The sequence below is a fragment of the Indicator indicator genome, chromosome Z (assembly GCF_027791375.1).
Source record: "Indicator indicator isolate 239-I01 chromosome Z, UM_Iind_1.1, whole genome shotgun sequence".
NCBI lineage: Eukaryota > Metazoa > Chordata > Aves > Piciformes > Indicatoridae > Indicator > Indicator indicator.
The window spans coordinates 12,053,116-12,078,659 of NC_072053.1; the positions used below are offsets into that span (position 1 = coordinate 12,053,116).

Below are 25,544 nucleotides of genomic sequence, written 5' to 3' on the forward strand. Positions count from 1 at the left end.
TGGAGAAGGGGGTTCCTGGCTGCAATAATGGCCAGCACTTCTTTAGATGAGGTCTTCCCAGCTGCACACATCTTGACAGATACCAACAAGGAATGCTTCTGGAGCCCCATTTCCCTCCCCAGGAAGCACAGCAGTATCACAAATCTTTCGGACGACAAAGGATCGTATCTGAGCTGTTGTGAGAAGACCCTCTTCCTAGCCCACCTGTGTCCTAGAAGAGGTCATTCCCCCAGAAGCTGATATTCATAGAACCATAGAGTGGTTCAGGTTGGAAGGGACCATCCCTCTATTTCCACCTCCCCTGCCATGGACAGGGACACCTTTAAGTCAATCAGGTTGCTCAAAGCCCCATCTAACTTGGACTTGAACACATCCAGGGATTGGGCATCTACCATTTCTAGGCCACCCGTTCCAGTGTCTCACCAGCTTCACTGTAAAAAATTTCTTCCTAATATTTAATTTAAATCTACCTTCTTTCAGTTTAAAGCCATTAGTCCTTGTTCTATCACTACACTGCGATAAAGAGTCCCTCCCCATCTTTTTTGTAGGGCCCACTATTAAGTGAAAGGCCTTCTGGGTTGCAAGTGCATGTTGCCAGCTCATGTCTAGGTTTTGATTCACCTTTATCTCCAAGTCCTTCCCTGCATACTGCTCTCAATCCACTCATTGCCTGTCCTATATCTGTACTTGGGATTTCCGTGACCCAGGTGCAGTACCTTGGGGAATATCTGTCCATCTTTCTGTGTGGCAGGAATGCAGGTTAATTTGGTGTGCTACTGGAGAAAGGACAAGATGCCTACCACCAAGAGATGTTTATGTTATCTCTGAAAATGAATATCGATGAAGCTGGCCTGCCAAGCAGCTGAAGGTGGGAGACTTGTGAATGAAGCAAGGCTCAAACAGCAAAATACGCAGCTTCAAAATAGATTTCAAAGGCAAAGACCTTTGCCTAATTAACTGCAGTTTTAACACTGAAGTTGACACCCCTCGATATGACAATGAGCCAAACAGAGTACTTGCCTAACATACATCATTATGTTACTTTGCTTTCCACCCAAATCATGCTAAGCATCACCTAGAGGGCAGGGGGAACAGGTGTTAGGATCTAAAAAAACACAAGAGGAACACCTGTCAATGAATGAAAAGCTGTATTTAGCAGAAACGAGAATGGTCATCAGGCTGTGCTCCCTTTCTTCCACCCAACACAGGGATGCCTTCTCAGTAAGAACTGCACATCCAACACACAGCTTAACTTTTGCTGCATTATTGTTACTATTATATACTAGCACCATTTCAAAGATTTGCATCTCTGACTTTGTTGGATGCTACCCAGGACTTATTAGTAACTTGAGCTCCACCACTTGCAGTCTGCACATTTACCAGCAGTCCCAGATCTGTTGTATCTGTTGCTTTAATAAATTAAATATATTTATCGTTTTGACTTTCTGAATCTGTTTCAGTGCAAGTCCTTATTGGGGCACTGGGAAAAAGAGAGGCAAAAGTAATTTTGCCTAAATTTCAGTGAGAGTCCTGATGCTTTCAGACAGGCAGATGCTGGGATCTGACCTGTAATGCGACAGTCCTTGGCACCTGGCTTTGTTCTAAACAAGCATTTTGTGCAAATGGAAATCAAATGGGTCAAGGGTGGGTCAAACCCACCAAGTCCTGACTACAAACATTCCACTGGAACATGACAGTCCTAGGACGTGTATGTTTGCTGCTGAATCCCTGCCTGCTCATGGGCAACGGAGTTCCCATCAAGGGCTAGTGATTGTAAACCAGGAGTACATATTGCAGATGGTGCTGGATGTTTGGAAGCTGCAGCATCCCACCAAAGCCCTACCAGGGAAGTACTGCACCTTTATTTTCCACAGCAGGCACCACCAAAGAAACGTGAGGTTATTCAGGGCTGCCAATGCCAGCTTGCAAGTAATAGCTCAGTCTAATTCATTTTAGAAGCCTTTATTGTAACTGATGGTTTTGGAGAAGAGCAAACTGCTCTTTGCTTAACTGAGCTCAGTAATCAACCTCATCAATGATCAACTACTCACTAATAGGATTAATGATAGAAGCCTTTGCTGGCTATATTCCTCCTCCTCACTGCAGACTGAACCAGGGACTAGGAACTCACAGGAGGAGAAGAATTAACCTCAGGAGGACTGAAGGTGTGTGCTGGCATCAGCAGGCATGTTGAATCCATGGCACACTGTTGGGATGGACCTCGGGCTCTCTAGGCAGTGATGATGTCCCATGAGAAGAGTCTGGGGAATCTGCTTTTGTTATGCTTATGCAGTGTCATTGCAAAGCAGCAGCTCCCCATTTAGCGTTTTGAAACAAAAAAAGGCTCTGGCTTTTGATCCCTTTGCTTTCCCTCCCACCCAGTCCTACTAGAGCTTGTCAATAGATTCATCCCATTTCTAGAGGAAAGTGTGCTGCAGTGAAATAGGAGGTTTTTCCATTAAAATACATAGTCCCAGTGTTTCCAGTTGACTCCAGTCACACTCACTTGGAGTGCAGATATCAGAGACACTGGTTTCATAACATCACTGTATTGCAGCATTTTACCCCCTGTGAACTCCTGAGCATATTCACTGTAACAGACATGGGGCCTATATTCATAGAATCATAGAATCATAGAATCATAGAATCAAGAAGGTTGGAAGAGACCTCAAAGATCATCGAGTCCAACCTGTCACCCTAAACCTCATGACTATCTAAACCATGGCACCAAGTGTCACGTCCAATCCCCTCTTGAACACCTCCAGGGATGGTGACTCCACCACCTCCCTGGGCAGCCCATTCCAATGGCCAACCACTCTCTCTGTGAAGAACTTTCTCCTCACCTCCAGCCTAAACCTCCCCTGGCGCAGCTTGAGACTGTGTCCTCTTGTTCTGGTGCTGGTTGCCTGGGAGAAGAGACCAAACCCCTCCTGGCTACAACCTCCCTTCAGGTAGTTGTAGACAGCAATGAGGTCTCCCCTGAGCCTCCTCTTCTCCAGGCTAAACAGTCCCAGCTCCCTCAGCCTCTCCTCATAGGACTTGTGCTCAAGGCCTCTCCCCAGCCTCATTGCCCTTCTCTGGACATGCTCCAGCAATTCAACATCTTTCCTAAACTGAGGGGCCCAGAACTGGACATAGTACTCAAGGTGTGGCCTAACCAGTGCTGTGTACAGGGGTACAATGACCTCCCTGCTCCTGCTGGCCACACTATGCCTGATGCAGGCCAGGATGCCATTGGCCTTCTTGGCCACCTGGGCACACTGCTGGCTCATGTTCGGGCGCCTGTCAACCAGTACCCCCAGGTCCCTTTCCACCTGGCTGCTCTCCAGCCACTCTGACCCCAGCCTGTAGCTCTGCATGGGGTTGTTGTGGCCGAAGGGCAGCACCCGGCACTTGGATTTGTTGAATGCCATCCTGTTGGACTCTGTCCAGCCTGTCAAGGTCCCTCTGCAGAGCCCTTCTACCTTCTAACAGATCAACACCTGCTCCTAACTTGGTGTCATCCGCAAATTTACTGCTGATGGACTCAATCCCCTCATCCAGATCATCAATAAAGATATTGAACAGGATGGGGCCCAGCACTGATCCCTGGGGGACACCACTAGTGACAGGCTGCCAGCTGGGAGTGGCACCATTCACCATCACTCTCTGGGCCTGGCCCTCCAGCCAGTTCCTAACCCAGCACAGAGAGCTCCTGTCCAAGCCACAGGCTGACAGCTTTGCCAGGAGTTTGCTGTGGGGGATGGTGTCAAACGCCAGGTTTTAAAAATTCCCGCGGCTGACGTCACAATCCCGAGCAGGCACGCGAGAGGACGACCGCTGGTTGTCGCTCTCTGCCAGGGGTCCTTCCGACCCGCAAACCCCGAAAAGAAACGAAAAGAGAAAGATGCCAAAGCAGGCGCAGCGGACCCGGTGTTGATCCCGATCAGCTCACCAGCCAAAAATTGTTCCATGCTTCCAGTGCTTGAGTGCAGTGAGACAGCTTCCTGGTCCACACAATCTGGGGCAAAGAGGAGAAAGAAATCCTTATCTTTGGGGGATGGTGAAATTGAGAGCAGCCCTGCAGAAAAGAACTTGGGGGTACTGGTTGATGAGAAACTGGACAAAGCACACTTGCAGCCCAGAAGGCCAATTGCATCCTGGGCTGCACTAAAAGAAGTGTGGCCAACAGATTGGGAGAGCTGCCACTCCAACGTGACCTGGACAGGCTGGAGAGCTGGGTGCAGGCAAAGCTCCTGAAGTTTAATAAGGACAAGTGCAAGGTCCTACAGCTGGGGAGAAATAACAACAGGCACCAGGACAGGTTAGGGGCTGCCCCGCTGGAAAGCAGCTCCACAGAGAAAGACCTTGGAGTGCTGCTGGACAGCAAGTTCTCCATGGAACAATGTGCTCTTGTGGCCAAGAGAGCCAATGGGACCCTGGGATGCATCAAGAAAGGTGTCCAGCAGGTCTAGGGAAGTTCTTCTACCTCTCTATTCTGCCCTGCTGAGACCACTGCTGGAATACTGTGTCCGGTTTTGGGCTCCTGTGTTCAAGAGAGACAGAGACCTGCCGGAGAGAATCCAACAGAGAGCCACGAGGATGATGAGGGGACTTGAGCATCTCCCCTATGAAGAGAGACTGAGATCCCTGGGGCTCTTTAGTCTGGAGAAGAGAAGACTGAGAGGGGATCTGATCAATGTCTATAAATATCTGAGAGGTGGGTGTCAAGCGGAGGGGGCCAGGCTCTTTTTGGTGGTTCACAGTGATAAGACAAGGAACAAGGGGTTGAAACTTGAACAGAGAAGATTTCAGCTCAACATGAGGAGAAACTTCTTTACAGTGAGGGTAACAGAGCACTGGAAGAGGTTCCCGAGGGGGGTTGTGGAGTCTCCTTCTCCGGAGACTTTCAAAACCCACCTGGATGTGTTCCTGTGCAGACTACCCTAAGTGATCCTGCTCTGGCAGGGTGGTTCAACCTGATGATCTCTTGAGGTCCCTTCCAACCTCTGATATACTAGGATACTGGGATACTGTGATACTCTGCTCTGGTGAGACCTCACTTGGAGTATTGTGTCCAGCGCTAGGGCAACCAACACAGGAGGAACATAGAACTGCTGGAGTGGGCCCAGAAGAAGGCCACAAACATTATCAGAGGCTGGGGCACCTCTCCTATGAAAACAGGCTGAGAGAATGGGGACTGTTCAGCCTGGAAAAGAGAAGGCACCACAGAGACCTTATGGCAATATTTCAATATCAGAAGGGGACCTACAGGAAGGCTGGGGAGGGTCTGTTTAGAAGGGTTTACACTAGTAGAACAAGGGGCAATGGTTTATATTAGAGCAGGGTAGACTTAGGTTGGGCATAAGGAGTAAGTTCTTTACAGTGGCAGTGATAAAATAGTGGAACACATTGTCCAGGGATGTGGGAGAGGCCCCTTCCCTGGAGACATTCAAGATCAGACTTGATGTGGCATTGGGCAGCCTGATCTAGCTGGAGGTGTCCCTGCTCACTGCAGGGGGTTGGACAAGATGACCTTTGAGGGTCCTTTCCAACCCAATGCAGTCTGGGAATCTGTGAATTTTGCATATGAGATGGGCTCATCTGGGTTTAATGACACGTAGCAAGTAGCTGAGGTCCTGCTGAAGAAGGAATTAATATCATCAGGGTCATCAAATCACTGCATAAGTGAGAAGTCGGATTGCTGATTGCTGGATTGCTATCAAAAACACCTGCCATCCCTGGACAGGCATGTTCAACACAAGCTGTGCTGTCCTCCCCACAATGCCACCCTAAAAAGGACAAGGGGAGAGTTTGCTCTTGCAGGGTCAACAACCTCACTGCCTCCCAGGAAGGCAGCCCTGGCAAAGCATGAAAAAACTGCTTTTTGCTCTAAAGGCTTCAAAAAATGCCCATGTTTGCACAAAACTCAACTCCACCCTGGCTCAGGGGAGTAGTTCTGTTGCTACAACTAATGCTACAAAAGTAGTAAGGCAAGAGTGGAGTTTTTCCAAGGGCAGGGTTTGAACTAAGCTGCTAAAACCAATAGTTTCTTGGCCAACTGCAGAACTGTGGAAGAGAAGAGCCAAAATTGTCGTAGCACTGTTCCTTTTCAGGGCTCAGGCAATTTCTGCCTGCTAGAGCAGAGCAACACAAAGCTGTATGTTGAGCAGATGCACAGCTTCTGCTCGCCCTATAACTTCTGTTTTTTGCTCTTTATTCCTTAATTGGTGAGGTTTCAATTCACCTTCCTTCATCCAAAAAACATTAATGCAGATGAGAAGCAAGAGCAAAGGAGAAGGATGATGACACTCCATGGCAGTCTGCAAAACCAGGCTATCCCATCATCTCTGTGGTCCCCATCGCTTTGGGAGCCTGATGAAGTGCTATGTTTATAAAAATACTTGCGTGCTGTCAATGAAAACAAAAATAACCAAGGAGCTTTTTGTACTGTTGCATGCTAAGAGGGGCTCTTGCTGCAGAGCACAGAGAATTATTTGAAAATCTCTGTGAAGTTGTTGTGAACGCTTTTGACAGTGTTATATACCCACACCAACCTTATGTGTATGAAGGCAGAATAACAGGGCTGAGAAGTATCCATCTTGTATTCACTGAATGGTTTGGATCCAGAAGGGCTTTTAAAGGTCATCTAGGACAACCTCCCATAAACAGAGGCATCTTCAACAAGATCACATTGCTCAGTCCTGTCCAACCTGACCCAGCATGTTCCAGGAATAGGGCTTTTACCTCCTCTCTGGGCAACCTGTGCCACTGTTTCACTACCCTCAGTGTAAACAATTTCTTCCTTATATCTAGTCTCCCCTCTTTCAGTTTGAAACCATCACCCCTTGTCCTGTCACAACAGGCTCCTTAACAAGATTTACTTGTCTTTCTTATAGGCTTCCTTTAAGTACTGAAAGGCCACAATAACATCTCCCCTAAAGCCTTCTCTTTTCCCAGCTGAAAACCCCATATTCTCTGTGTGTTTTGGTTTGGTGTTTTGCTTTGTTCTGTTTTTCATAGAAGAGGTGTTCCAGCCCTCAGATCGTTTTCATGGTCTCCTGAGGGGTCCAAATCCAGACAGCACTACAGGTGGAATAAATCTCCCCTGCTCCATTTTTATGTATAAAGGCCCATTTTGACACAGGAAAAAAAGATCGATTTAAAAAAGAAAATAATTGTATGTCCTGATGGGGCTGTTCAGCTCTGAGTTGCAACCTGTGATATTATGAAACATAAATAAGGACTAAGCTTCTCAAACTTGGGCAGCTGTCATGAGAGCAGATGCTCACAGCAAATAAAGACATTGCATCTTGGCCTGCATTGTTACACCTGAATAGGGACAATCCCCTCCCCCTGTCCAGCACAGCTACCAGTTACTGCTGGCCACTCTGGGCAGAGCTGTTATCAGATTGTGGAGGTGTGTTTGCTGCAGCAGCTTTGAAGCAAATCCGATTGTCATCTCAAGCGACTCTCCCAGAGCTGTTACCTTTTTGAAGGACATCAGCAAGACATCAGTAAGTAACAGATATTTTCCCTACGTGCACCAGTAGGTCATTTTAACCTGTTTTCAAAATCTGTGAAAGCTTTCTATAATGGGAGCTCTGTATTGCTTGCATGTGGTGCATCCCTTACACAGCCTTTGCTAGACCCTGGAGGAGCTGGCAATTCGCTTTGTCTATGGGAACCAAATGTCTATGACAAACAGCCACCTGTCTTCAAGGCTTATTTAGTTTAATCTCATAGTCAAGGCTGGGAATTGGTCTTGGCCTTTCTACATGAAATGCATGAGGAGGGACAGCCAAATTGAGAGTGAATAGGAGCAGAGTCTGCCACCATTCATTGAGGGAAAAATAAAAGTGTAAGAGCACTTATGAAATGGGCCGTGCAGAATACAAAGTTGGATCACAGAATCACAGAATGATTTGGCATAGAAGGGACCTTTAAAAGTCATCTAGTCTAAGCCCCCTGCAGTGAGGAGAGACATGTCTGACTAGATCAAGCTGCTCAAGAGCCCTATCCAACCTCACCTGGAATGTTTCCAGGGATGGGGCTTTTACCACCCATCTAGGCAGCAGCCTTTCATGTTGCACTACCTTCAACAAAAATAATTTCTTCCATCTGTCTAGTCTAAATCATCCCTATTTAGTTTAATACCATCACCCCTTGCCCTATCACAATGGGCACTTCTAAAAGGATTGTCCCTATCTTTCTCATGGGCCCCCTCTCAGTACTGAAAGGCTGCAGTAAGATCTCCTCAGAGATTTTTCTTCTCCAGGCTGAACAACCTCAGTTCTCTCAGCCTGTCCTCACAGGAGAGGCATTTCAGCCCTCTGATCATTTTTGTGGCCTCCAACAGGTCCATGTCTTTCTTGTGCTATGAAAGTTGAGCGTATGCCCCATTGGATTTTCCAACAGGTAACAAAAGGATTGAAAACACCCTTGAATATATCTCTATTAGTTTAGAGGGTTTGGTTTTCTTTACTTCGAGTCATTTTGTCTTTCCTTAGTTATTAAACAGGAGACCCACAGGGAGAGAGAGGTTTATCTGCTATAAGGATCACCAGACCACAGGATGTTAGGGGTTGGAAGGGACCTCTGGAGATCTTCAGGTCCAACCCCCTTGCCAGAACAGGGATAAGCAGGATGGAGGACCTGCCAATATCTCTGTAGAACCTGCTAGAGGTATCCTACAGGCACTGTGGGCTTTTTTCAGAGGAGAAATCTCTCTTGAACTGGCAATTTCCAGCCTTGTTCTAGTAAGTTATTTTGATACCTTAGCTCAAAACTGGGGCTGCAGGAACTCAAGCATGTTGGTATGCCTGGTGTAGAGTTTCACCCTGCTTCTGCCATGAAGCCCAAGCACCAACAACCTCTGTGGACCAGCTGGCAAAGTATTTTATACCTCCACAGCATCTCTCTTACACATCAAAGTTCAAAGTCATAAACAGTGAAAGCAGAATTGACTCTGACTCAAAGAAACGACGAGTCAAACAGTAAATAAAGACCAAGTGACTGCCCTCCCAGGTAGCTTCTGTGTGGCACAGGTTTATAGTTAGCAATGCAGTTTGTTTTATTAGTTATAAATAAAGTACAAAAAATCCACCAAAAGTGAATCTAAGCATTTACACAATTTCTAATGTCTTTTCATTTCTTCAATGCACTATTGCTTTAATATTAATAATAAATATTTTTCTAGCTTTCTTCTATAAAATAGTCTATGTAGCAAAATGTTGCACAGCACAACAGAACAGCAGTAGGAGTACAAAAATGTGGGTGATCCTTTCACCAGCCTAGATCATTAAAGGGGAGGATTTTTGTTCACTCACTCCCTGTTTTACTCATCCCTTTTACAGTGTCTTTGTGGAGAAGAACAACTGACCACCTGTCCCCACATGGCTCAAACCTCAGCTCCAGGCTAGAGGGGAGAAGTGTTGCAGAGCAGCAAGGAAAAAGACATAGACAGGTTTTAAACCCAAGGTAAGGCAAAGTCAACAAAGCAGAGCAGCACCCTGAAGGGACAGAAAGAAAAAGATAAGGTACAGTCAACTGCACCTTTCTAACCCAGAAGAAATTCCATCCAAAACCTTACGGCAGGGTAAGGGAGAAGGGGGAATGGCTACTGTCTGAGCACATGCATTGAGCCCCACTTGTGTTCATACATGGCCAAGCATCTGTGCTGACCAATAACAGTTATGGCTTAAAGCTTAAATATTGTCAAAGATGTCCTAACTGTCTTGTGAGGCCCAAATAGTTGATATTCAGGAGCCATTTGGGATAGGGCAGTGCATTGCGAGAGCAGCATGGAGGTGGAGATGCCTGGCCACTAATGCAGGAGTGGGCTGTCTGCTTGGGGCTGACTCCCTCCCTGGGGACAAGAGGGCTCCAGTGCAGATTCTAGCTCTACAATACGTTAAAAAGGTTCAAGCTCAGGTTTCCTCCTCTACAGAGGAAACAGAACCAACTAGAAGAGGGACTCCATGCATGTTTTACAGTTGGACACAGGCAGAGAGTACAAAGAACCAGAGAAATCACCAATAGGCACCAAAAACTGGATAGAACCATCAAGCCTAGGCTTCCTTCCTCACTTCTGAAGCAATTCACAGAGTCTGACATGATACGCATGCACTGCCCCAAGCACAGCCTTGTAGCCAGCACCTGATGGGTGTTATTGCAGGATGACACATGCAGCAAGAGCAGCAGCACCGCCAGCATCATTGGGGACAGGACAGTAGCAAGAATCATCTGAAATGTTTAGGTTTTGCAGAGAGTCATTAATTGCCTTCAATGCACAAGGACACATGTGAAAGGATCACCGGAGTTTGATTATGAGTGCAAATAATATTCATATATATGTGCTAAACACAGTCACTATATTGCAGTTTTCCACTATGTCACAGCATACAGAATCAAAGGTTTGCATTTTTATGGAATGTATCCAAGGTAACAGCACCACAGTAATACAGTTTGTAATCACACACCCTGATTTTTTTATCTTTTTTTTTTGACAAGATAAGCATTATCCCCCATATCCCATGTTTAATTTTTATGCTTTTAAGTACCAACGCATGCAAAGCATTCCATTCCCAGAAACAATGCAAAAATGAGGTAATAGGAGTAATAAAAAAAATTAGTATTAATTTCTAAATAAATAAATTATAATTAAAAATGCAAAAAAGAAAAACCAACTATAAAAATAATTAAATAAGAACACACAATATCTACAAGTTAGTCATAAATTATGATTGTTAAATATAAGGCATTTAAACTCACAAAACCCTGTAAACTATCATTGTTCTGTCCCTAGAGATTTTTTTGTGTGTGTTGTTTGTTTTGTTTTGTTTTTAAACTCATCCTATTGTCTGAACTTACTAGTACAAATTATTTAAACGCAAAGGAACCTGATGCACCAATGTAACTCCAGACGCTGTAAATTCTCACGCATCTTGGGATCAGTCACTCACACGAGACCATAGGAGTTTGGTGTTTTTCTTCACCAAAGGTTTTTTTGGTGGTGGTGGTGGTGGTGGTGGTTTTTTGTTTTTGTTTAAAAACTGTGCTTGTTCATTAGGCAAATACTAATACCTTCACATAGGCTTTAAGAAAACACGCAGTTTGGAAGCGCTCTTCATTCCCTTCCCCCTGGGTAGGGTCCCAGTTGCCATGTTCCTCCCCCTGCTTCATCCCCAGCTCGTGTCTGGACAGATCAGACCAGCTTACAGTGCATTTTACCAGCAAAGCCTTGCTTGTCCATATTATTAGTAATATTTGTATTATTTTAACTCTGTTTCGATCTGCTGCTGCTGGAACAGGCCCCATAGGAGTTGATGCATCACTCCTTGACCTGTGGACATCAGGGATGGGACCACCACATCCCCCAAGAAGCCATTACTTGCACTGGACGGCAAATACATAACAAAATCAGATAATTATAAAATTATTTAAGTTGGAAGGGACCTTTAAAGCTCATCTAGTTCAATGCCTTTGCAATGAACTAGATTAGGTTGCTCAGAGTCCCCTCCAACCCAATCTAGAATGTGTCCATAGATAGGGATTCCACCACCTTTCTGGGAAACTTGTTCTCATGCTTCACTGCCCTCATCATAAACAATTTCTTCTTTGTCTCTTCCTTATAAGCCAGCACATATCCTCTTCCAATCCCTTCCAGATGCATTGACACAGCAAGAGAGGTGCTCCTACACCCTTGCACACCTTAGGGCTTCCCTCTTTTCCTCCCTTTTCCAGATGAGAAAAAAAGAAAAAAATTGTCTGTGGTGCCTCTGAAGCTGGTGTTTTCCAACTACAGCTCATAGGAGTCCTGAGATCCCTCAGATGGTAATTTATGATTGTTTCTACTTGGAGATCATTGCTTGGTTCCAGCAAAACAGATGCTCAGAGGAGCCAGAAATCATTTCCACCAAATCAACATTTTTAATATATAATGACCCTGACTAATAACTAATTCCCTTTGCTCCTCTGTATCTCTTTTTTGCTTCCGTAGTATTAAAAATAAAAATTAAAAAAACACACACACATTAAAAAAAAAAGCACACACCAAAACAACAACAAAACCCCATAACCCAGATTTTTTAAAAAATATAAATAAAAGAGAAGGAAAGTAAAGGGTTTTTGGTTGTGAATGTCAGTTCTCCAAAGAGTTTTTTAGCTCAGTCCCTGGGGTTGGCCTGCTGAGATCTTTATTTCAGGGGGAGCTTGGATCACAACAGCTCACTTCTTCAGGGACCACCTCCTAATTCTGTTTTGAGTGTTGATGTAATCAAAATTTTATTTCAATAACCACTCCATTCTCCATATGGATACAACCTGAAGTGCATACACAAAAGCAGGTGAGTGCAGATGCACTTGCTTTGGGGCAGGGCCACAGCCCCTCTGAAAAGCAGCACACTTTCCTTCCACCTTGCCTTCCCCCTCCCAGGATGGCCTCAGCAGTGCCTTGTGAGCACTGGATTTTCTCTCATCCTGTTACCAGGCATGCTTTTGCGTGGGAGACGAGTCAAGAGCATACATCTCTTAGCACCTCTCCAACGTAAGTATAACCCCAAAGCACAGCTATAGGCACTGACTCCAGTAACCATCATTTGGGACCAGTGCTGGCAGTCTCATAGCTCACAGGAGAAAGCATCATGGACAATGGTGATCATGAAGACAGCCCTTCCTTGGATTTCGATACACCAAGCTACTTCATCAAGACACAGTAAGCAAAGAAACAACATCTACTTCAATATTGTGCTCCTACAGAAACTGTCCAGCACCAGCAGATAAAGCAGGAATGAGTCTTCTGCCTATTGCTTCATTCATTTAATGCCTAAAATTTATTTCATTAAGCTTATCTAAATTTGCCACACACTGTAAACGCAAGGAAAGGAAGCACGCGCAGCTGAGGCAAAGAGCGCAACCCTTCTGACTGTAAACAGGATTTTGCTTTTTCACCTCTTCATCCCCAAGGGTGGGAAACCTTGACTTTTGTATTCCCCATCTGCAATGTATTAATCAGGCACCAAAATAAGGAATCTATGAAAAAATATTTGGTGCAAATTAGGTAACAGCAACATGTCCACCACAAGATGAGTAGGGCATCAAACACAACATTTCTTAAGCTAACATGCTCCAGCTGCCATCCATAGAAATAGCTAAAGGACCCCTAACATGTTTCTACGTATTCAAGAGGTATATATACAATCCTCATGAAATGCAGGATTGACAGGCCAGACTATCACAACTAGTTCCTTCATGTTCAACACTAAATCTTCTGCAGCACGGGGTCTCTGAGCTCCGGGAATGCCAGCTCCCTTTCACCGGGCCCGTATTCTGCATTATGTGCAATATCTCCTACCACTAGATATTGTACTGCCACTCCTCCTCCTCACTAACGTGCCTGCAGACTTTTCCTCTTAATCAAATGGCTCAGAAGGCAAAAATTTTGCTGCAAGGGTTTATGGCCATATGACCTGGGCAGGAAAATGGTGTGTCCAGCCAGTTCTTTCAGCTGTCCGAGCCGAGCTGTGTTTCAATGTCCACCCTGCAGATTGGGCACTTCTTGCTGGTGGCCAGCCACTGGTCCACACACACTTGGTGGAAGAGATGCATACAAGGCAACCGCCTGCAGAGAGAGAAGTACCACCCTGTTAGAATGGAAGAGGTCCAGGGTACCAAGAAGAGCCAGAAGACAGCAGCCAGGACTGCTGCAAACATGGAGGAGCACCAATGCAGCGACATCAGTGCTGCTTACCTCCTAGAGCCCTCCCCAGCCATGCCTGCTCACGTAAGGCAGAGAGGGTATCCTTCTTGACTAAAGGCCTTTTAGAAAACCCCACACTCTCCTGCACTGAGTTGTTCTCATTATTAATTACCTTGCCTTCTGCTTTTTAACCTTTTAGGAGTAATAGGTTTTGCTCCAAAGGTTCTTCATCGTTGTGACTCATTAGCAGTCAGGTCTCATTAGCATAGGTGCTCCTATGCAGCTGGCTGATGTGCCTCAGAGATGTGGATGCTTTTCACCTGCATCACCTTGGTCATCTCTTTGCCCAGAGGGGACCTGAACTACAAGGACCCACAGCAAGAGAATCAGAGTTTTATTGATAGTTTAAACTAATTAAAGGGTGAGGAGCAGGACCAGGTAGTGCAGCTGCACTGCCTATCTGCAGCTCCTTCAGCCATGGTAGTTCAGCTCTTTGCAAATGCTTTTTCCCATCCTCTGTCACAAGCACAGGTCTTACCCAGCCAAAAGCCTGGGGATATCTGTGGGGGATAACTGGGACTGTGCTGTGGGCTCAGGATGTCCCCCTATGACTGTGTGGGCAGACTAATATCACTTGTTCTACAATAAATGCTGGCCACAAACCAAACTCCACTGAATTTCACACCCACATTCCCTTTTATTGTACTTTGGTCATCTGTCAAGCTCAGACATCAGTGTCCCCGAGCTCCAGATATCTGCCTGGGACCCAGGACCCATCCTCCTCTTACACTTTCCACCTGGCCCATTGGCACAGCATTGAAGCATGTGATCCGAATCCAGGAGACACTATAAAAACTTGGCCCTCCTGCTGCTGCAGAGCTCTTCCTACCTATAGCCCATACTAATATCCATTTAGATGCTATTGGTTTCCCGTGTCCTTCAGTAGCCCAAGTTAGTCAGGACAAGTATAGAGACAATCTCACTAGTGCACAGAGGCACTAATCCTAATAAACACAACTCAGGTGGCATCAAGAGGCTGAGGAGCAGATGGAAGGATCATACCTGACATCTTCTCCATCTTCAAGCATGGACAAGCAGATTGTGCATTTCTCATCCGTATCTGATTCCTCTCCATCCTCTTGCTCACCCTTGCCCTCCTGTGGTCTTCTCTATAGAAAGGTTAGAGGCATCCTTTAGTTAAGCCTTGACTTTCTAATGCTCTCCCAAGTCTGGGTAGTTGCAGGGCAGCAAATAATAAGAGCTTCATTTACCATCCAGAATTTCTAGTTTGTGGGAGCCAGCCCAGACAAAGCTGGGCTTTGTGAGGGGAAGGTGCCAGCAACATGCTGGTCAGCATGTCTCCTCCTGGGGATGGTGGTAGTGCCCCAAGGAGTAGTCTATTTTCTGCTGCCCTAGCACAGCTTCTGCCACTTCTTTCATCCTGCCTGCAGTGAGGATGGCATCATGGAGGCATTCTACCCAAGACTCAATGGCATGTGGGACCACCATTGCTAGGAAGGGCAGTCACTATGTCCCAAGCCAGCGTGGCTACTGGTCCACCACCAAACTGCATCATGGGTCTGTCTGCCCCTTTCGCTCCCTCTTTCCCACACCCTCTACCCATGCCTTATTAGCATCAGCTTTCTGGATCCGCTGCAGATGTGTTCAGCAGCAGTTGACTCACTTCCATTTTGGGCAGTGCCACCATGTCCCTACTTGTTACTGCCCAGCTGGGAATGAACAACATGTGGAGTTACTACACTTGCAAGAAATCTTCCCATTTTTTACTTAGTATTACCTAAACACATGGTACCCATCTCCTTATGGGCATGAGATCAGCTCCAACAGAGGAAACATCTGTTGCAAAATGCCACAGAGCCAGTGCCCTTGTGGCATGGCATACAGGCAATGCTACTTGCATGCAGAACAGGATGAGTTTGCATGCTTGAAGCCCCCTTGGTGTGTGCTCTTTCTTACCAAATGAGTAAGGGGGGAAATTGTACCTGCTGAATGGGAGAAGGTTAAGACCCCTTTAAAAATTTGGTCCACAGCTTCCTAGCCTAGAAGTGAGAAACAGCCAGCTGAGAGCTACACTGCCTCTTTGGCCCAGGAGCCCAACACAATATTAAAGTACCAACACTGAATTTTGCACCTGTCCCCCATTTCAGGGAATATTTTGATTGAAGGTTTGCCAACCCTGAGAACTTCAACTCACCAAAGTCCTTTGTTCTGTCTGCTGCATGCTCACAAACCTTGGCCAACCAAGACAGGCTATCATCTGTGCCACAGATTCAGAGTGCTTACCTTCTTGTACTTGTGGGGGAAGGTGAACCTCTCAATGGTGTTCTGGACAGCACCTCGGCTCACACTTCCCAACCTGTCCTCCAGCTGCAGCAGCTCCTGCATCACAGGAACAGTAGCAAAGCACTGTCAGCAGTGCTCCTGGGACATGAGATCCCACCATTCCACTCCACCTGCTCCTTCCTGCCCCTTCCTCAGTGGAAATGTCTATCAAACCAAATTCAGTCATCTTTTAATAATGAATTTGAGCCCTGGCTGATGGATCAATAATTAAGGGTTCAAAGCAGACAACAGGCAGCTGAACACCCAGTATTTATCATAGCAGCATGGAAACAATGAATGTTTTGGATTGGAAGAGCCCTGTCCTACCTGCCCTGGAATTTTTCCAAGGATGGGGCTTCTACCACCTCTCTGGGGAACCTATGCCACTGTTTCACCACCTCCACTATAAACAATTTCTTCCTTCTATCTAGTCTAAATCTTCCATTTTACAGCTTAAAACCATCACCCCTTATCCTGTCACAACAGGCCCTGCTGAAAAGATTATCCTCATCTTTCTTACAGGCCTCCTTCAAGTAATTAAAGGCTACAATACAATCTTCCTGGAGCCTGTTTTTCTCCAGGATAAGCAATTTTAACTCTCTCGGTCTGTCCTCCAGCCCTTTTGTGGCCTCCTTGGGACCTGCTCCAGCAGGTCCATGTCTTTCCCATGCTGAGGACTCCAGATCTGGACTGCACTGCAGGTGGGATCTCACCAAAGCAGAGAAAAGCAGCAGAATCACCTCCCTCTACCTGCTGACCACACTTCTGATGCAGCCTAGGATATAGCTTGCTTTCTGTGTCTTAGTCTTAGAAATTATGGTGAAATTTGATCTCCTTTTAACAGGATGGGAAATAAAAACCTGCAGAACTGGAGCACTTTGATCACAGACATGAATGGAGAGAGTCTACCCAAGCTAGTCTCAGGCACACTGGAATAAACCATTTTTTACCAAACCCACTCAACCTTGTTGACTCCCAATTATTATTATTGCTGCAAGACTCAATGCAACTTCCATACCACAAAGAAATCTTAAAAGTTTATGCCAGAGCTTGCATAGATTCCCAGCATTTAGAAATTTAGTAATAATTCCAGTCCACAAGATATGTACCTCATAGCTCTCCCGCACAGCGGACGTGTGCCTGCTTGGGTTCAGGCCCTGAAGAGCAAGTAGTTGAAGCTGAGGATAAGGATAATTTCTGATTTCATGAACAACCTGCGAGAAGTGAGGGTAAGAAATTAAACCACCTGTACTTGCACATAGAAATTCTCTGTGTATCCTGATTTATATCTACTGCTTTAGTAGTTCAAAATGAAAGATCAGGCTGACACCTTCCCCAGTGGAAACCTTTCAATAACCAAACAATGAGGGTTTATTAAATAGATCTCCTATAAATGATAACTAAGAACAAGTATTTCTTCTGAATAAACTGTTACAATGATTCCTTTAGCATCTATAACATTTCAGTTTCAAACACTCAATGTGGATTACCTTATAAAGAGATTGTATTTTATTTAGCTTCAAATCAGTGGATTTTGCTTCATGTAAGCTTTGATTTTTTTAAGCCTTGCTATAACAGGTGGCAGAGGCACAAGACAAAAATACCCTTGTGGGATTTCTGAAGACATTTTAAGGATTAGCAGCACTTGGCATGGCTCAGCTTCAAATACAACACCCTAGTAGAAGAAGGGTCAGAAAACAACCCTAGTCAGCCCATCCCCTCATCAAACCCCATCTCCATCTTTTCAAAAGGTCATACAAAACCTTTACAGATGGCATCAAGGCTGATGTAGAGAGCAATGATGTGATGAGGGATGGTCCTAGGGACGGAGCCCAGGGAAGGGAGTGACCTACTGCAAATGCTTCTGCACACAAGAAGTCCTGGGATCCCACAATTTATTCCAATATTAATATTATTTGTAATAACTGCTGCATCTTTCACAGCCTGACAAAATTTTGCAGGCCAGGTTGTGAGCACAGTGCTGCATGTGATGGACAGAATCTTTCCAGAGCAGCTGAGCTTTTCTTTCCTCTCTCCTATCCAGAGTGCAATGATACAGCATTATTCTTTCAGACACTCCCTCCCACGGCCGGAGATAAGTGGGATTCACAGAAGACAGGTGATAGAAAGATAGCAGCCTTTATTTTGACTGCCTTCTGGCAGACAATGCATAAAACATTTCTCAGTAAAAGTGCTTTACTTACCATCTGTGTTGAGGATGTGCTTCTGGGGAAATGGTGCATCCGAGGTGTAGCTAAGTAGTGCTGATAGGGTTGAGGGAGTGGACGAACCTGGAACTGGGTGTGAGTCAGTCCTGCATCAACACTGAGGTCCCTAGGGGCACGAGGATGAAGATAAGGCTTTGATTGGCGTCGGTTACAGCAAGTCAGATCATGCTCAGAGGGCAACTTCCACTGGTGGGCTCTAAGCTGCTGAGTTCCTCAACCTGGGACAATGCAACTGTTTGAAAGGGAGTTTCTTCCAGTTTGGGCAGTTCCCCACTGTTTCCATGACAGTTACTATTTGTGTTAGCTGGAGTTCCAGAGCTGCACATGTGCAGCCTACTAATCTCAGAGAAGGAGCATTTTGGTGTCTCAGATTGTCACTCAGGCTTGGTAGATCAACCAGGCCAGACCAAGTCCTCCTGTGCTGCCACCACTGCAGAATACATTTTGCCTTGAATGTGTTTCAGGAATAGAGATAACTACTCAGGGGACACACAGATGAACCATTCTGCATAGTCGTGAAGAGCCAGCTAGGCACTGTTTGGGAGCTTTTTGATACACCTGTGCTCTTTTTCAAAGACTCCCAGCCCAAGGACTGTGAGAGACTGTCTCCCTGGGACTGGGTGAGACAAGGGGGACTGCATCTCTCCTTAACTCCAGGAACTTTGCTAGCCTCAGGAACTCCAGAACTGAGGTTTGTGCAGCAAATATAAAGGTTTTAAGAAATTTCTGAATGAGACTGCTGTAGGAAAATGTGTCACACAACCAGCTGGCCAATACAATGAAACAGGACATCCTCTATTGTCCCCTGTGAAACGTGACCTGGGCAAGCAGAGCTGGGGCTCATCTTAGTGAGTCTGGGTACTTTGGCTTTTTCTCCAGAAAAATCATAGGATCACAGAATGGTTTGTGATAGAAGTGACCATAAGGATCACTTCATTACAATCCTGCTGCCATGGGCAGGGACACCTTCCACTAGATCAGGTTGCTCGAAGCCCTATTCCAACTTGGCTTTGAACACTTTAGGTATGAGTATCCGCAACATCTCTGGGCAGCGTGTTCCAGAGTCTTACAGTAAAACATTTATTCCTAATATATAATAAAAATTTCATCTCTTTCAATTTTAAACTGTTATGCATCATCCTATACTACAGACCCTCATAAAGAGCCCTTACACATCTTTCCTGCAGGCTTCTTTTAGATATTGAAAAGATGCTGCAAGGTCCAACTCTTTCAGCCTGTCCTCATAGGGGAGGAGCAGCTCCTCATCATGCTCAAGCATATGCATGTCTTCCTTATGCTGGGGGCCCTGGAGCTGGACACAGTACTGCACTTGGAATTTCATAATAGTGGAAGAGAGGAAAAAATAACCCAGCTCAATTTGCAGGACATGGTGTTGCCATGATCCCAGCAAACACCTCAGTTCTGCCCCATCCTGCATGCAGAGACTAACTGCAGTCCCAGCCCCATGCTATGTGGAGGGGCTGGGAGGAGACCTAAGGTCTATAATCCAGTTAGCTGGTCCCTTGTCTCTTTGAAAGTCATTCACTCTATCATAAGTATAAAATCCAATGCTCTAATAACCAGTGTCTTCACATTTGCCAAAGCAAAACTAATTACAGTACAGGGGTGGCTTCCCATTTCAGCTTCAAACTTCCATTCTCCTGGGAAGAGGACAGCAGCAGCAAGTGCCATGGCTTGTTAGGAGCAACCCAAATGTGTCCTCCAGCAGCTGTGAAACTGCTTTCACCCAACAGCTGATAACAAATGTGAGGGGATCGTAAGTACAGAAATTCTTAACCCAGAACAGGCTGTGTACCAGGCAGCAACTCCAGTGCTCTAGTACCCCCTAATGGGGCACCTCACATCTAATCAAAGCAAAGAGGGGGACTGTTTTCACCGACCTTGTACTAGCCATATGCTAAAGAGACAAAACCTGGCAAAGGATAAAACACAGCAGGTGACTGGCAAGAACACAACCGGAAGGAGAGTCTGCATTTTCCAGTTCCCATGTCACAATTTTGGAGATTTACCCGATTGCTGAAGACTGTTCCCAGGTGGCTAGAAGGCTCAACTGGAAAAATCAGGAGGTTTTGGTTTCAATCCCAGGCTGTCACTCTGTGTAACCTTGACCACTTCTATGCCTTCCCATGTTCCCTGTCTACAGAATAGGTGTGATAAACACACAGGGTGCTTTGAGGTCAAAGACTGAAGACATCTCTCAAAGTCCAGTAGCCATTATTTACTTGCATAAGTAATTACAATAACATCACTGCTGAACTGTTTATTCACCAATCCATTTCGAGCCTCAGAAGCAGATGTTGAATCTCCTGAAGCAATGTTATGGGTCTACAGAAGGTCCTAAAGCAGAACACTGCATGGAATGGTGTTTTCCCGTGATTTGGTGCTGCATAAACAGAGCACATTATCTGAAGAAAACCAAAACAAACCATTACCTTCTAGCCTGTGCTACATGGACAACTGTACAGCAACTTGATGCTCAGATGTGAATTTCAAGAGCTGTGATGCCTACGGTACACAAGCTGCTAACAAGCAAAAGTGAAAGATAAAGCTCCAGATAACAGGGTGGATGGTCATCACCAAAGCAGTATGCAGAAGACTATTGTCCTGATTTCAGCTGGGATAGAGTTATTTTTCTTCCTACTAGCTAGTATAGAGTTGTGGTTTAGATTTCATATAAGGGTAATATTGATGATTTTAGTTGTTGCTAAGCTGTGTTTATACTAACCCAAGGATTCTTCAGCTTCTTGTGTTCTGCCAGATAGAACACTGCAGGGACACAAAAGTTAGGGGGGGACACAGCCAGGACAGCTAACCCAAACTGGCCAAAAGGGTATTCCATACCATATGGCATCATGCCCAGTATATAAACTAGGGGCACTTGGCCAAGAGGGACAGATTGCTGCTCAGGGACTGGCTGGGCATTGGTCAGCAGGTGGTGAGCAATTGCATTGTACATCACTGGTCTTTCTTGGGGTTTATTTCACTCCTTTTTTATTATCTTCCGTTTCATTACTATTATTATTATTAGCACTATTACTATTATTATATTTTACTTAAATGATTAAACTGTTCTTGTTTCAGCCCACAAGTTTTACTTATTTTCAGTGCTCTCTCCCATCCCACTGGAGGGGAAGGGGAGGAATGAGGCAGTGGCTGTGTGATGCAGAGCTGCTTGATGGGGTTCAAAAACAATTACAATTTAAGGAAGCCAATGGGAGGTTATTTCTCCTTCAGCAGAAGATTTTAATTGAGGTTGTGCTGTCTGAGATGGCTGATAAACTTCAAATCTTCCATCCACATTTTCTGGGACAGAGCCTGCCATCTACTACCTCCAAGTAAGTGTCACTGCTGTTCGTGTGGTGGTAACATACTAGAAGGTAAAGTTTTTATATCTGTCCCTGGGCAAATTGTACATGTGCCCCAGGGGGACATGAGTCACCCAAATAGACACACACAGCGTATGATTTCTGTCATCCTCACTCCTTGGTTTCTATAAAGTGATGGATCAACACAGGGGGAGAAAGGATAGAGGAGAAGGGGAACATAAACAATGCTTTATCAGATGCTTCTAATGATTATAATTAAACACTCTGTGCCAAAAGAGAGGCAGAAATAATGGCTCTAGACAGATGGTACATGAACCACTTTGCAAACCGATCTGAGCGATGTCAGCCTGGACAAATTCAGCTCATGGTGGTGCCAATAATTGGAACACCTGAGAAGAAAATGGCAGAAAGATCTGGCCATATTTTAGGTTGCGTATTGCTACCGTGGAGGGGGGAAAACCTTCTGCGTCCAAAGGGCTCTCCGTTTGCAGAACAAAGTGCTCAGATGTTAGGAAATGCCATAATTAAGATTTCTTGGGCTATTTTATTCCAGCCCCTTTCTCATACACATTGTCATTGTCTCTAATTGCATGTTCACATGCCATTTTTTTCCATTCAGTGCAATGAATGGACTTTGCTCAGCTAACAAGCAGCTACTCAGAAATATGTTCTTATCTTCTTATTATTCCAAATAGGGCCCTGTACCTTATTAAATGGGCAAGAGCTGAAAACCTGCTCTGAAAACTAAATGATCAATTCCCTGCTCAACTTTTTCAGGGTATCGAACATACAGCAGGAGAACGGTTAACTATTAAGTCATTCACAACACCCTCCAGGGCAGAGCATCACAGCACTCTCAAATTTAGATCATATAAAAAGTTGTGGCCACTGCATTTTGAGTGCCTAGTGGATAGCAGAAGATCCGGTTGAGGTAGAAACAATAATCTATGGGAAAAAGACATTGGCTGTGCCCTGAAGTAGGAACAACCTCTGCAAAAGACTGATGCTTGGCAGCACTCTACATCTATGGATGGAGAGTTATGGGCAATATCAATGCCTCAATACACATGCATAAAAGCTTTAGCACCTACTCATGGTCCTCCCAGAGATGAGTTTTCCTATTGCACACTTCCCACATTGTATCTGTTGAGCTGAACCATTAGCTTTTATGAAAGCATTGCTCTATGACAACATCCACCAAACCTTGCAGCCTCCTCAGGACTTTTCAAACACCTCATTCAATGCCCTAATTATATGTAGAAGACTTACCAATCTGTGCCTTCGGCTAAATACCTGGGCTGGGCCCCCATGGGTTGTGGAGTTTGCAGTTGGTGGCTGAAGTCAAAGCTGGGGTGTAGGCGGTGAGGCTGAATGGACATGCGCTCCTGAGCCCGCCTGTGGGGAGAAGACCATCAGCAAAGTTAGTTGTGTGGCAGACATGGGTACTGATGGCTCTTGCTTTGAGCCTGTGCCAATAAACCAGGGAAAACCCAAGTATCACAGTATCACAGAGGTTGGAAGGCACCTCAAGAGATCATCAGGTCCAACGCCGTGCCAAAGTAGGATCACTTAGGATAGTCCACACAGGAAGGCATCCAGGTGGGTTTTGAAAGTCTCCGGAGAAGGAGACTCCACAACCTCCCTGGGGAGCCTGTTCCAGTGCTCTGTCACTCCCACTGTAAAGAAGTTTCTCCTCATGTTGAGGTGAAATCTTCTATGTTCAAGTTTCAACCCCTTGTTCCTTGTCTTATCACTGTGAACCACCAAAAAGAGCCTGACCCCCTCCACTTGACACCCACCCCTCACATATTTATAGACATTGATCAGATCCCCTCTCAGTCTTCTCCAGACTAAAGAGCCCCAGGGCTCTCAGTCTCTCTTCATAGGGGAGATGCTCAAGTCCCCTCATCATCCTCGTGGCTCTCTGTTGGATTCTCTCCAGCAGGTCTCTGTCTCTCTTGAGCTGAGGAGTCCAAAACTGGACACAGTATTCCAACAGTGGTCTCAGCAGGGCAGAATAGAGAGGTAGAAGAACTTCCCTAGACCTGCTGGACACCTTTCTTGATACCTCCCAGGATCCCATTGTCTCTCTTGGCCACAAGGGCACATTGTTGTTCCATGGAGAACTTGCTGTCCAGCAGCACTCCAAGGTCTTTCTCTGTGGAGCTGCTTTCCAGCGGGGCAGCCCCTAACCTGTCCTGGTGCCTGTTGTTATTTCTCCCCAGCTGTAGGACCTTGCACTTGTCCTTATTAAACTTCAGGAGTTTTGCCTGCACCCAGCTCTCCAGCCTGTCATGTGGGATGGCTGCACAGTAGTTACCCTTGTGAATATGTGTCCAAGAGAAAAGAGTCCAGGGAAGTTTCAGCAATGATGGGAAGAGAAACCCAGAGCTACATCATTTATATTTGTGGTCACCACAGACATAACTATCACAGACCTCCACTAACCTCCTGTGGCATCCACATATACTCAGTTTACAGGTAATAAACTGGTGGCCACATGGGGAGAAAAAGAGGAAACCAAACAATTTATTTCTTAGCAGCTTTGTGCCATTTGCACCACTTTCTTTTTCTACACTGTAAGCCCTGTAAAACAACTCACAAGATAAAACATGTCTCTGCTTCAGACGTTATCCATCGTCATAAAGACGCTGCAGGTTGTCTCATCTCCCTATGCACTCCATAAACTCCTGGGGAACCTCGTTCATAACAGGTTTACTCAGGAGTAACAGAAAGCAGAATTTACTCTCACTGACTTTTGCCAGCATCTCTCTGGGTGATGGACAAGCCAGGCTGGGATCCAGTTTATTCTTCCCCAGCTCTGCTGTCTTTGCAGGCAGGGATGAAAAACGAGTATAATATATACCAAAGGTTTTCTAGGGATTTAAGTCTCTTCTCATGATTATCACCCTTTTGAACTGTGCATGGGAAGAGCATTTGCTGCTTGATCAATGTCCACATTTGAAGAGATACAAGGTGGATGTAAGGGCAGGATTTGCACTATAGACTCGTACCTTCTGCTCCCTGTCAAGTCCCTGCTTACCAGTGGAGCCATCACAAAGCAAAGCTATGGGTAGCAGGGAACTGATAGATAAAGAATTTTTCATGCAGCCACAACTCAGAGGCTTTACTTTTCAAGGCACAACCCAAATTCCCATTACTTGGACCTCAAGCCCCACAGCTGCGGGGTTTCTGACACCCTCCTCCAATGCAGCTGCACTTCCAGAAATGGGCTGTGGGATCAGGCAAGAAGTTCCTACTGTTTCCTACACCACAACCCACTTGCAAACACAACACTGACAGCATTTACCAAAGCAGCTTCTGTGTGGAATTGTGCTCCATGATTTTATTTGAATTCAGCTTATGACTAAGAGATAAACACTTGTATCATCAATGTCTCAGCCTCACACATAATTGCTACTCAATTATTAACTAATCATTAATCCACCTAAAATCCATCTTATGCAATACAAAACAAGGATGAGAAGAACACACAATTTTCATACAGAAAGGGTACAGAAAGAGTTTTCTGTCTGTAGCATTCTTTCCAAATGAAGCATTACTGCAAAGATTCTGATTCTTGAACAATGGGTACAACCCACAAATAGCTTCCATATGTTTCCAAAAAAAGTACTTCTCTCCTACATGCTACCTAAAGCTGTCTTACAAGAAACACAATCAGGGCATGGCCAGGCATCCATTTCCACCTCTGCTAGGTTACAGTAGTTCTCTCTGTAGTTGTGGTATCACAGAATGGTTTGGAATCTGTGGAAAGGACCTTTAACAGTCATCTAGTCCAAATCCCCCAGTCATCATCCCAGTTTGAATTTAGGCTTCTTCCCATGCCTAATTGTGCTGCAGGTCAACAGTTGCTGGGAAACCTGAAGAGATCCAGAGGACCAAGCTCTTAATGTGCAAAACCTGACAGGATGGGTGGATACAAACCCT

General features: G+C 45.4%; 1 protein-coding gene across 1 annotated transcript in view; it reads right to left on the minus strand.

Moving 5' to 3' along the window:
* Positions 1–13,482: 13,482 nt before the first annotated feature.
* ARK2C (arkadia (RNF111) C-terminal like ring finger ubiquitin ligase 2C) overlaps positions 13,483–25,544 on the minus strand; it is a 49,396-nt gene continuing 37,334 nt past the window's right edge. Inside the window, exons 3-8 of the mRNA XM_054398097.1 lie at positions 22,866–22,991; positions 18,226–18,355; positions 17,131–17,235; positions 15,983–16,078; positions 14,741–14,847; positions 13,483–13,600 (exon numbers count right to left, since the gene is read on the minus strand). Coding sequence (XP_054254072.1) covers positions 13,483–13,600; positions 14,741–14,847; positions 15,983–16,078; positions 17,131–17,235; positions 18,226–18,355; positions 22,866–22,991 — 682 coding nt within the window. The remainder of the gene's footprint in view (positions 13,601–14,740; positions 14,848–15,982; positions 16,079–17,130; positions 17,236–18,225; positions 18,356–22,865; positions 22,992–25,544) is intronic.